Here is a 12317-nt window from a genome sequence, read left to right on the forward strand (position 1 = left end):
TAGTTTAACCAGTTAACTGTTTCGACCTCTTTGGAAAATGCGTATCTCGTCAAACACAGAGTATGTGTAACATGAAATTAAGCGCGCCACTAATTGCATAGTCTAAAGCAATATATGAATCCGTAATTGCTTCTGTGATGACTAATAGAAGACGAAAAATAATTCATACTATATACGGTTTTTTTCATATTAATTATTTATAAACTTTTATTTCGGCGGGCCTCAAAATATTTCAAATATCTTGAAGTTTACGAATATATTTTAGTTTTCACTAAAATTGCAATTTAAACTGCAAGTTGTCGCTACTTATTCATGACGAATATACTGGTCATAACACAACATTTTACACTTTTTTCATGACGAGTATACTCGTCAAAAACAGTTAACTGGTTAAGGGTCTCTCTTCACGTTCCTAGAAGTCTAATACAAAAAAACTTTTAATTCTCTCCGAAAAAAATGAAAAAGAAAACTTTAATTTTAACGCTGTTACATGAGAATCCCTCTTTAAGTTGTACCACACAACACAGTACGAACATATGAAACGGTCCAATATTTTTGTCCAATACCGTAAGTGTTGATCCGCATCGAAAATCAGCGTGAGAAAAAGATGTTGGTTATGGGATGACCGAATGAATATTCAGCGCGTGAAGAGAGCGAAGAGCACGTGTAGCGTGCCGCGTATCTGTTCTCCAGTCGTTGTACCTTGAATACGATTTTCCCAACGGAGCGGTCGATCATTGAATTGGTCGACTATCACGAGTATCGGATCGGTCCCATCAGTACGCACGCGTGAGTCGTGGCAGCGAGCCGATGGTGGCAGTTTCGCGGTGCGTTTTATCAGTCGACGCGAGTCGAAGCGAGCCGCGGCGCGGCGTGTCCCAGATTTTCAGGCGGTCGCGTACGACCAAGCGACAGTGCATAGTACCGGCAGCTGTTCCGTCGATCGTTCACCGGATCCTAGATCGGTCCATCCTCAGAACGGTTTCGCGGTTGAACGGGTGCGGATCGATCGACCGGTAGCCACATCCGCGACCATGTTTCCGGATACCTGGAACACGTAGCCCGCGTGCCGCAGCTGCATTCGGATCGAGATCACCTGAGACGATTGCACCTGTATACCGGCTACTTTCCGATCCCGGCCAAGTGTTTCGTGACCGTGCTCCTTCAGTGATGTCGATTGTCGTCGAACGTGCGAGGACTGTGAAGGTAAACAATCGAAATCTAATCGACGCGTTCCCTCTGCCCGTGGAAATCGCTAAACACCTGTTCGATGTCGCGTTTCCACCAGTCATCGTTTCGCAACTCGAAATCCTCGTATTCGGAGTAATAAAACATCGTTATCTCGACGGTAGTATTTGCAATGCGATAAGACTAGTCTACGTTTCCGACGCGAAAGTTCTCGACGCTTCCCAACGATTTTCTCGACGCGTCGTGTTCGATTTCGCGGTTCTTCTTCCGCGTTTTCAGCCGGAGCGTAGTATCGCCGTATCGTGAGAAACCGCGCGGCAAGGAACAACGATGAATCACCGATGCACCGGCTTGCGTTTCAGTCATCGAGACGTCCGTCCGTTGATCGGTGCACGGTATTAATTAATTAGGCGACCTGCGTTAATGCGCAATTAAGAAATAAGAGGAACGTCGCGACGATTAGTCCGAGCAAACGCGAACGGCCACGGTTTGAAAATTCCAGCGACGCTAGACACGAGTCGTTGCGACTCGTTCGTGACACGGGCATAATAGCTTCCGGTCAGACACCCATCTACTGCGGCTTCCGGTATCACTGTTACCCTCTCGTGAGCTCGAAACGAAAATGGAATCGCTCTCTTTTTCGACTTCCCGGCGCGGTGTAACGGCGTCGACCTTGAATCGATGGATCGCGCAACGACGTTGATTAATTTCTCGCCGATGTCAAAGATTAACGGCGGATTTGTCGTCGAAAGTCGGTGTCCGATATCTCGGGACGTAACGGAGATCACGGAAAACCGTAATAACGAGCAGTGACTGTCTATTGCTCCGTTTCATCCTCGAAAGATACCGTTACCATCGATGCTGCGCCTTTTTCTTCTCTGCGCGTGTACGCCAAACTATCGCAAATTATTTTGATAAATCGTCCCAGTTTCGTCGTCCACCTTGTCTAGTTTATGCATCGAAAACGAATCGATTCTTATTGGAGCACCCGGTACGTGAACACACGCGTTAACAGTTCTAGTATTGTACGCGGGTGTAATTGGACGACAGGTGTACGGACGCCGCGTGTTTACAAGGTGCTCGAAAATATACCACGTCCAGCTGTTGTCGTTCGTCGAGGCCTCGGAGATTTAAATTCTCGACATAGAATTTACATTTTCTCGTTAATTCGTTGATTTTTCATTACCTTTTTAGCCGTCGTTGATTCTAATAGAAACACCGTTTTTTGCATTTGGTTTTTTGCACTGTTTGACGAAGGACCCTTGTATTCGAGTTATTAACCTCCAATTCTCTATTTATTTCTGTTCTTTTTTTATTGATAATATACTATGTTACATTTTTTTATTTATACGTTTAATAATTGATCAAGTACTGTTATTAATATATACAGGTAACCCTTCTATAACACGGTAGATAGGTTCCTAGAAAATGCCGTGTTGTGTGAAACCGTGTTATATGAGACCCAAAGCCAGTACAAAAAGGCGGGTTACGTTCACAAAACTTATTAAAAACAAATATTTTTTTTTAATTCTACATACGCAACTTAATTTCTATGAAAAATATAAATGTATGTAAATATAACACAAAACAAAAAGTGAAACAAAAAATATCATTTTAATTTAACACAACCTTAATTTAATAAATTATAATTTGTTTATATATTTTCATGTAAAGCCACTATAGTTCATTATTCCTTCACGTCATTATTTTAAGGTAATTTAGTTTTTAAATATGTTAAGCAAAAATCATGTTATCCACTGCTGTAGAAGTACAGTGTTGTACAAAGGTTTTCGCAATTTTCTTATCGTGTTAGAGCGAAACCGTGTTATAGGATGCCGTGTTGTAGGAGTGCTACCTGTAGTTTCGTTCGTGTACAATTATTGATTTGATGGATGAATTACTGATAACAAGCGAGAAGACTGATAAAAAATAATTTTAATTTTAAATGTTTCAAACGAACTCTCTTGATTTTTCTATCTATGTATTGTCTTAGAATTTTTGATTAGAAGTTTCGATTATTAAAATTATAATAGTCAATGTATAGTGAAATATCGATTATCCGAATTAATAGGGAGAAAAATTCGTTCCAGTAATCGATTTTTCGATTAATCAGTCTAGTAAAACCAATCTAGTAAGTATCTAGTATCGCGTATCAGATATCTATGGAGTACCAAGATATCAAGTATCTACCAAAGTAAAACTAACTGTATCGTATAATAAAAAGAAATAAAATAATTTTAAAAGAGATATTCATCATATTAAAGAATATGTTAAACGTGACATAAAAAATAAATTAATAACTCTGTTTCTTCTACAATGAATATTGAACAGGCATCTACCTTTTCTTTAGTTTTCGTTAATCTTAACGCAATATTCATTTTTGCATTATTATTTTGTTCTTTAACAATTTTGATTCATCGTTTTTAAGTTCGACGATTGTGGACTTTCCAATATTATATATACATATTTACATTAGAAATCTTTTTCAAAATTTCTTTTTCAATTCTAACACCATTCTTTTTCCTTTATTACTCATAATGTAAGTGAAACGTGTAGTTTTAATTATGCGTTTATATCTAATATTTGCAAAATAAATATAGACTCTGAAACATTAACAATGTTAGAACTGGACTTATATTTCACTAATTGATCATTCGTGCACAAAATTCAAAATACCACAGCAGCCAATCCGCGTGCCTCATCCCCGTCAGAACCCAAGGCCGATTTGTATTTAAGGGTAGCTTTTCTGACGGGGACAGGCATAACAACAAAAAGTTAGAATCAGTTACCATCAAATAAACATTTTTTAAAACCAGCTAGCAAAGTTAAACAAGAAAGGTGAAGACCGCACTGTAGTAGACTAAGATAGATTATTAAATATTAAAATAGTTAATTGTATCTCAATCATTACACCAACCACCAAATATTCAAGCGCTATTAAGTTACCGCTTGAAGCGCATCACAGAATCGAAAAAGATAAGTGTGCGCGCTGAACAATTCGCATAGCCTACGAAATTGACTTTCTACTGTAAGTGTACTTACATAAAATCATCATTTCAATTTTTTTTTAAGTTAGCCATGATTCTGAATACTTCGTTTAAATTTGATCGAATATTCACTCGAAAGAGGCAGAAGATACAGAAATAGAATATCTTATCTTTAATAGCTTTGTAGTATCAATTATTGACAAATATATGGGATCCTTTAAATGTTTTACAGACGGACGATTCAGGTTATATTCAGTGTCAGTCTTCGTGTACATGTTACATAATAAAAATGTGATACAGCATTAAGGGAGTATTCTAGTCTAGAGTTTCATTTTTTTTGTCTTTTTAGGGTTTTTTTTACAAAAAAGTATAAATCTCATAACTGTGTTTATGAACTATGTTTTATAAACGATCACAATTTTTTTCAAGTAAAAATAATCAAAACTAGTTGAACAATGTATCATTGAATAAGATCATTCTGCTTTTCGGAAAACAGTGAAAATTTATAAAGTGGCGACACTTTGAATTTTGAATATCGATTTTCTTGATTCTTTTTCATGTTAGCGAGCTAAATAAATAATAAGGAAATCCTTTTCTTTATTATTTTGGTTCACATAATAATTGCAATCATAGTAATCAATGATCGAAATCGTGTCAGTTAGTGGGACACTTGTTTTTAAAGGAACCTTATTCAATGACATATAATTTAGTCAGATTTGATTATTTTCTCTTTAAAAAAATTGTGAGCGTTGGTAAAACATGAATAAATGTGTATCTAAAATGTTGAATGTAAGAAACTTATACTTTTTATATAAAAAAATTGCTAAAAGGAACAAAAAATAAAACTCTAAACTAGAATACTTCCTTAAGAAGTAGAAATTAATTTCTTAAAACAGTGTTAAGGGTATATCTAAAGGTGATATCTGCAAGAAAAAAAGTGACGTTATTAAAATATCTGTTTACATTTGTGACGACGCGGTTTAGATAATTCAAGCAGATCTCGATTCTACCAATTTAAAAAGATCTTTCTGAAGATTCAATGCAATCGTTAACAATTTTATGCAAATAAAATCGAAATGTATTCAAAGACGAAAGGTTTAAAAGTTGTCAAAAAATATATGCACGAAATTTTGTGCACAATTTTTTTCGGAAACCTGTATAAAATGGAAATTCTATTCGTTTGTCGCATCCATTTCAAACCGTGCACCATTCGAGGGTTAAGGGGGTATTCTAGTTTGAGCCTTCGAAAAAATCGATTTCTATTTTTTTCATTTTTTTAAAGAATATTATTTGAAAAGTATGTCTGCAAAACCTTATACCTGAATCCCAAAATTAACGAAGTTATGGCTCTTTAAAGGACACGATGGTCAATGTCATTGTTATGGGAATACAAAACTTTTAAAGTGTTTTTCTCGAAAGTATGTTTACTAGAATGGAGTCCATGATATCTTAAAATCTATTTGATCAATTGGCTTACAATTTTAGTTGTACATTCAGTACATTTATGACTACACTGCGGATCTTTATGCAAATTCATGTTTTTATTAATAGAATTAATGAAATCGGAGCTTTGTAGGGGTTTGTCTTAACTCCTAAATATAATAATTTGTATCTTGCTTTAAGTATTCCTTATAGTTTTGTATATTAAGTTCGTTCTGTAGTTTTCTGAAAATTAAAATTTCCCACAAATGCATAAACATGTGCAGTTTATTTATGACTGTAGCCGGTACTAAAATTAATCCAAAATTTTTATTTTTGATGTTTCTTTAGGTTTCTGAAATTGAAAAATAACATGAAAAAATCGAGATAATCAAAGTTCAATTGTAGCCATTTTTTTAGTTATCGACTTGTTTCTTTTGTTTTAGTACCAGTTATAGCGAAATTCATACTAATTAAGAATCTTTCACATTTTTTCAATTCAAACAAACAGAATGACCAGAATCATGGATACGGTGAGATGACATTTTTTAAAAGCGACTATGTTTAAGAATATGCAGTGCCTCCAATTTTAACATATTTTCACCCAAAGAAATATTTAAATATCACTAAAATATATATAAATGAACCTTGTAAATTTGACTGCAAACGGTGTTATACTTTACTAGTAAAAAGTTCCTCAAAAAAATTTGAACAAACGCACTTCACGCTAGAATACTCCCTTAACACTAAAACTACAAACAATTATAGTATATTTATTTGCACCACAGTGATTAAAACGATAGATATTTAAAGAAATGTATAATTCAATAAAAATAAATGTTTATCCATTCTCTTATAGAAAACCATTATAAATTTTTAAAAATCCAGTCAAGTAAATGTGTAACAATTTTCATTAGAAATTACGAATGGGTCACTTTGTCCAGTTCGTTAGTTCCAGCGTTAATATCGCGACGTATTTGTCTGGATGAATTTTTTTACGTCGAAAAATAGGTATTGCGAAGCGGACGCGGTGTCGTGCATCGGAATTTCCGGGTTGTTGGAGCTCCGCGAGGGCGACCATAAGGTAGGGCTTGTTTTCGAAACGGTGACCGCGCTCGGGGATTCACCGACGGGAATTCGAACAACAGAATGCCCACACCTGACCAACAGACGGAATACATTAATGAATCCCTTTTCACCTGACTGTCGGTCACCTGACTCATTTCCTGCGCGCTCGGTGCCAAGCCCCCTGTGCGCATTTAGGATCCTAGATAGCCATCGCGTTTTACGCGCCTTCTCGCATCCGTTTCGATCGATTAAATCAGCGCGATCCGCGAACGGGAGTCCCAGTCGGTTTGGCGTTCGCTCGCGTTCACGTTCCGTCGTTCGACGCCCGGGTAAACGGTTGTTTCATTTTTTTTCGAAACATTCGCAAAACGGTCGAAGCCGGCCAGACGGAAAGAGAACGAAGGAAACGATCGGGCGCAAGGTGCAACACGTGCTGGACGACAGCTGTTTTCCGGTTTAACCCGAGACGTTAAGCCCGTTTTTAATTCCGCGGCTGAACGCGTTTCGGGATGTAACGATGACGGTAATGACGGCCACGAGGGGTGAATCTTCCTCCCCTTGGCCGTTACACGATCGTAAATTGCTCGGTCGTTTCGCCCGCTGGGCATAATCGACACATAAATAACGAGAATATGTACTTCACACTTTATTTAGCGCGAGCGTTCATTATTTATGGACAATCTTTTGATATAAAAGGATATAGGCATCGATACAGTAACTACAAATATGGATAATGTTTATTTAGGGCATGTATATGGTGTTCCACGAAACTCGTACAAGGCGTAGTTTTAAAAGAGTTAACAAAAGAACCAGACCAAAATTTCATTGGGTAGCATCGAATATGTTTGTGCGTTTTGTGTAGAGATATTTCAATACTATTTAAGTCAGCTCGATTTTTTTATATTTTCGTACCGAGTAATCCATGCATTTCTTCTATTCAGTAGAAAACTGATTAGTTTAAAAGATAGTTTAATTATAAAATCATGATAGTGAAGTTAATAATTGGTAAATAATTTTATTCAAAACGTTTCGATGTTTAATTTTGAATCTTGTTTATTATAAAATAGAGCTCCTTTTTAAATTACTAACAGTAATTTATATTAAAGACGATTAAAAATTAAAGATGGAAAATGTAATAATTAAATTGCTTGTTTGTATATTCCTATCATGTAAGCAAATACTTGGTATTTACTTAGTGGTGAATAATTTTTTAGAAGCGATTATACATATTAAAATAAAATGATAATCAAATGTGACAACCTATGCTGATTTGTCTTGCACTTTTTCACTTTTCCTGATACATATTATTATAGAATGTTCTCAATCAATCTTAGAAATAATTAAATTTGACAAAAATAAGTTAAATAGTTTTCTCTATTTTCTCTACTTAAAAAAGAAATTAAATTATACCTCCGTCCTTTTCGTGTATTTTCATGAATTAATAATTCGAATACAGAGTCTCAAATGCAGTTTCGTCATTTTTGATTTTTGTGTTATTTCGTTCTATAAAATAACTCTAAAAGATTGCTTGCCTAATTTTGGATTTTCTTCTGTACAAGACAGTGCACTTTTATAATGTTATATTTTTTTAGTACTCTAATTGCACTATTTTATATCGATAATAGTAATAATAAAAATGAAATATAGGATATGGATTAATGTAAAAAAGAAGTCGAAGAATTTAAAGGAATTTATTATTCGTAAAAATAGCCACAAAATGATCAATATAAATCTGCAAATTGAGTTCGATTTGTATTTATAAAAATTATTCTCTGACACAATACGTATTCTCGCAGAACGATAACGAATATCTATTATATTTGCTCTACTTTAGGTACGCGGAAAAAGGGAAAAGAACAAACTGACATAGAGGAGAAGATTCCGAAGACTAAGAGGATCCTAAGAATTATTATGGAGGACGAAGACTTTGGCTTCAGGAAGAGGGGTGACGGCGTCATCAAGAACGCCAAAGACGCAGGGAGGAGCGACGAGAACAGTGGCCCACCATCGGAAAAGGTTCGTTTTCGATCAAAAGATAATTTAAGAGATTTCGAATTTATTTCACCAAAAACAACACATTTTATTTCCCAACGAAATCTAACCAAAAGCAAAGTGAATACAGACAGAAAATTGTCACCATTAAATCGTAAATGATATTTTTTTATATTCGGACCTTGCTCTTCGACCGTTATAAATAATTCTAATAACTAATTTGAAAACAAATTTAATCCCGGGTTTATAAGACCGATTTTTATACAGTAATATAAATTTTGAGGAGTATAAAAATTATATCCCTGTGTAAAAACCGGTCTTAAAGTAATATCTTTACAATCTTCACGTATTAGTGGAAATTAGAAAAATGCAGACGAAACGTTAGTAATAAACAGGATTACAAAAATTATATTTCCGTGTAAAAATCGGTCTTATAAGCCCGGGATTAAGTTTGTTTTCAAATTAATTATTAGAATTATTTATAACGTCGTCAAACGAAACAGTTTGTAGGACATTTTATTCTGTCAATGATTGCGTGAATTGCGATATATGAAATCTAATTAAATTTAATCGTGTAGTCTTCGTGAAAGATGGGTTTGTTCGTCCATACGCCGCTATATAAAGACTGTAATCATCATTGGTGGAAAAAATAATTAGAGTTAGGAAATCGTCGTAAAAAAGATGTTCGGATAACGCGAACAATGGTTGTTCATCGGGACGAAGGGGTGATAGAGAAACTTTGAAATTTTTTAGGCGGGAGAGATCGTTGGTGGGTCTGGATCGGTGATGACAGCGCCGTTATCCGGGGCGACCGAGGCCGGAAACGCCGTTCCTGAACGACCAGCGACCGCCTCTTCGTCCTCTCCGGCTTCCTCAGTCGTTCCCAACCCGCCGAACATACCGAACGTGGTCGAGTATCACCTGAAAGTGAAGCCTGGGCAAGCGCAGAGAGCCTGCCGGTTAGATAACAGTCCAGTGAGTACCGATCATCGGTCCGGAACGATTTAAACCGATCGATCGATCGATCGAACTGTCTTTCGATTTTTCAAACGATCCGGTAACTGTCGCGCACTTTCGTTGAATCGATCAAAATCCGTTACCTTTTCACAAATACTAACGGTATTTATTTGAACGTGGAATATATCGTGGATATCTATTAATCATGTATACAACCGTTGACTGCTTTTCACGCAGACGAGCCACGAGAACGAGGAGATGAAAAAAGATAAGAATCCTGTGTCTTCCATCGAGAAAAAGAAGGATCTGGTGTCGAAGTTGTGCCGCCTGTCCATCGACAACAATGTCTTCGACGGTTCCACGGAACTGCCTCAGGTGTTTCAGGTATATCTTCTGGGTGTTTACCTTTTACCTGTTTCCGTTAACGAGCACGCTCCGACGCGTACGTTTCGTCATTTCCATCACAATGGCTAGATACTTCCTAATTTATTGTCCAAACGTACTACAGTTCGTGCGTCTACTCTCCTTTCGTACGTACGGAGAGGGGGAGGGGGGAAATTTTAACTCGCTCCGTTTCGAAAGTCCCGGAGCGCGTACGCTAAGAGCTCAAGGTCTCCGCATAGGTTTAATTACTACCTGAGCGGAGTTGCGCGTGGGAGACTAAAGGAGACCCCTTTTCAGGTGAAATATCTGGGCTCTCATGATGCCAGGGGCCTCTGGGGCATCAAACATACGCGGAGGCCGGTCGATAACATGGTGGCCGCCGCCAAGGCATTACCGACCAACACGATGCTTCCTTTGATCAAGCTGATCGTTTCCCAGGAAGGTGTTGCCCTGCTGCCCCTCGAGAAGAGGAAGCAGGACCCGCACTTCGCCAAGATGTATGCCATCGAGACCATCTCCTACGGCGTTCAAGACCTAGTCTACACCAGGGTATTCTCCATGATAGTGGTTCGCGAGACGGAAAACTTCCGAAGAGTTTCGCCGTTCGAGTGCCACGGTTTCGTGTGCGAGTCGAAACACCACGCGAGACAGCTGACCTACGCCCTGGCCACTGCCTTTGAGATATACTCGAGGACCGTGAAAGCTCAGGATAAGATGGCGGAAATGTCCGGCAACAACGCCAAAAAGAGGTTCGCCATAGATCTCAGGAGTCCCGAGGAAATTGAAGCCGACCTGGCCGCGGACTCCGAAGCCTAGCTTGTTCGTGTCTTTTATAAATTGTTGCATCAGTGAGACTCATATTCGTGGTCAACATAGAAAACATATTTTCGAAAACTTTTAATGTACAAAGCATCCCGCTTGAATCGAGACACCTAAATATTTCAGAGATTATTTCGATGGCTTCGAATTTGCATCTTCCAAAACTGAAAATGAAACGATGTTAGACGCGGAAGAAATAATTAGGTGTTTTCCGTGCAATACTCTGTATTTATCGACTCGATCACGAGATAAGCTTGTACAGAAGAAAAGTATTAATATTATTCTTTTGTCTGAGCGAAATAAGAGGCTGGTCAAGGATACGTTGAGGAGAGGCAATTGTACTCTCGACAACTCGTTGTAAATAGAAGCTTTGACTGTACAAAGTAATATAAATAGTATGTTTAACGGAACAAACGTGGAGTCGTTTTAATTATAAATAATATTTTTGTTATGATCGTTGGTTGATATTTGCTTGAGTATAATTTCAGGCCAGTAACTGTTAGAAGATAGTCGACACGCGAACCGACGCTAATTCCGCTTTCTTCGGCGACGTGCATACTTAAGTCGAAGTTCAAACCGTTTGAAAAGGCTTGTCGCGAGAACCGTTCGCGGGCACGAAAGTTGGTGCAATTGTTGGTGGTTAATTATTTTATCGGCATCTACGAGCGGAGGATTAGGCCACGCCTATCCACGACATAATGGCTAGTTATCCAAAGATACCGAATAGGAAAAAATAACTGAAAGTCACCGACTCGACGTTGGTGATTTTTTCGATTTCATAAAAAATACGATATCATCCTGAATTATATAAAAAGAAAAGATTGGATTTATCTCTAGCCCGTTTGTGTGTGCGTGTGTGTGTGTGTTTTTTTTATCTTCATCCTACGAATTACTTCTTTCGATGTACAGTAACTTCCTATTACGCTGATAAATTATACGCTATCCTACGTAATTATTTAATTTATTCTCGACTTGCTGCTAAGTCACGAAACCAATATAGACACATATCAGTTGTAAATAAACGACCGAGGAGCACGTTGCCAGCAACGTGTTTTCTCGACATCGTACTAACTATAAATATCACTTTGTTTAACCGTTAAGTCATTTTTCTCTTTTTCTTTTTTTTTTTTATTATTCAAACTATCGAATCTCTGCACCGACGTTTCCCCTTTCGTTCTAGGCTCGGGACATTTGTGTAACTCTTCGTTTTTCTCCGCGCGCAAGACGACTGCTTGATTATATTAGTCGTCCGATTACCAGTATTAGCGACTTGTATCAATAACTCTGTACAATAAATTTTTTACGGACACTTTAACTTCTTTATTGCGACGTTTCTTTTCAGCGTAGGATATCGGAACGTTATAAAATTACATTAATATATTGCACACTTTTTACACGCGTACGCACGCGATTATTACGTTCGCGCGATCGTTCTTTGGCCGCGTGAACAATCAGTCGCGCGGTTTTACAATTGACACTTAAATACTAGACGAGCTTCTTTCT

The 12317-nt window shown here is 37.4% G+C and overlaps 1 protein-coding gene across 1 annotated transcript; it reads left to right on the top strand.

The window, feature by feature from the left end:
- The first annotated feature begins 679 nt into the window (after positions 1-679).
- LOC122403091 lies at positions 680-12315 on the top strand. Its single transcript, XM_043406403.1, has 5 exons — positions 680-1206; positions 8497-8678; positions 9408-9629; positions 9849-9995; positions 10293-12315. The coding sequence occupies exons 2-5, from the start codon at positions 8574-8576 to the stop codon at positions 10809-10811; spliced, it is 993 nt and encodes a 330-aa protein (XP_043262338.1). The 5' UTR covers positions 680-1206; positions 8497-8573; the 3' UTR covers positions 10812-12315.
- The last annotated feature ends 2 nt before the right edge of the window (positions 12316-12317 follow it).

The sequence above is a fragment of the Colletes gigas genome, unplaced genomic scaffold (assembly GCF_013123115.1).
Source record: "Colletes gigas isolate AHSC1104 unplaced genomic scaffold, ASM1312311v1 Colletes_gigas_Sc00044, whole genome shotgun sequence".
Lineage (NCBI taxonomy): Eukaryota > Metazoa > Arthropoda > Insecta > Hymenoptera > Colletidae > Colletes > Colletes gigas.

What these genes read in the sequence shown, in the direction of transcription:
- LOC122403091 (XM_043406403.1), top strand. Translation starts at nt 8,574, where the DNA reads ATGGAGGACGAAGACTTTGGCTTCAGGAAGAGGGGTGACGGCGTCATC. An exon ending in GTGGCCCACCATCGGAAAAG is followed by an intron (nt 8,679 to 9,407) that starts GTTCGTTTTCGA and finishes GAAATTTTTTAG; the next exon opens with GCGGGAGAGATCGTTGGTGG. An exon ending in GCCGGTTAGATAACAGTCCA is followed by an intron (nt 9,630 to 9,848) that starts GTGAGTACCGAT and finishes CTTTTCACGCAG; the next exon opens with ACGAGCCACGAGAACGAGGA.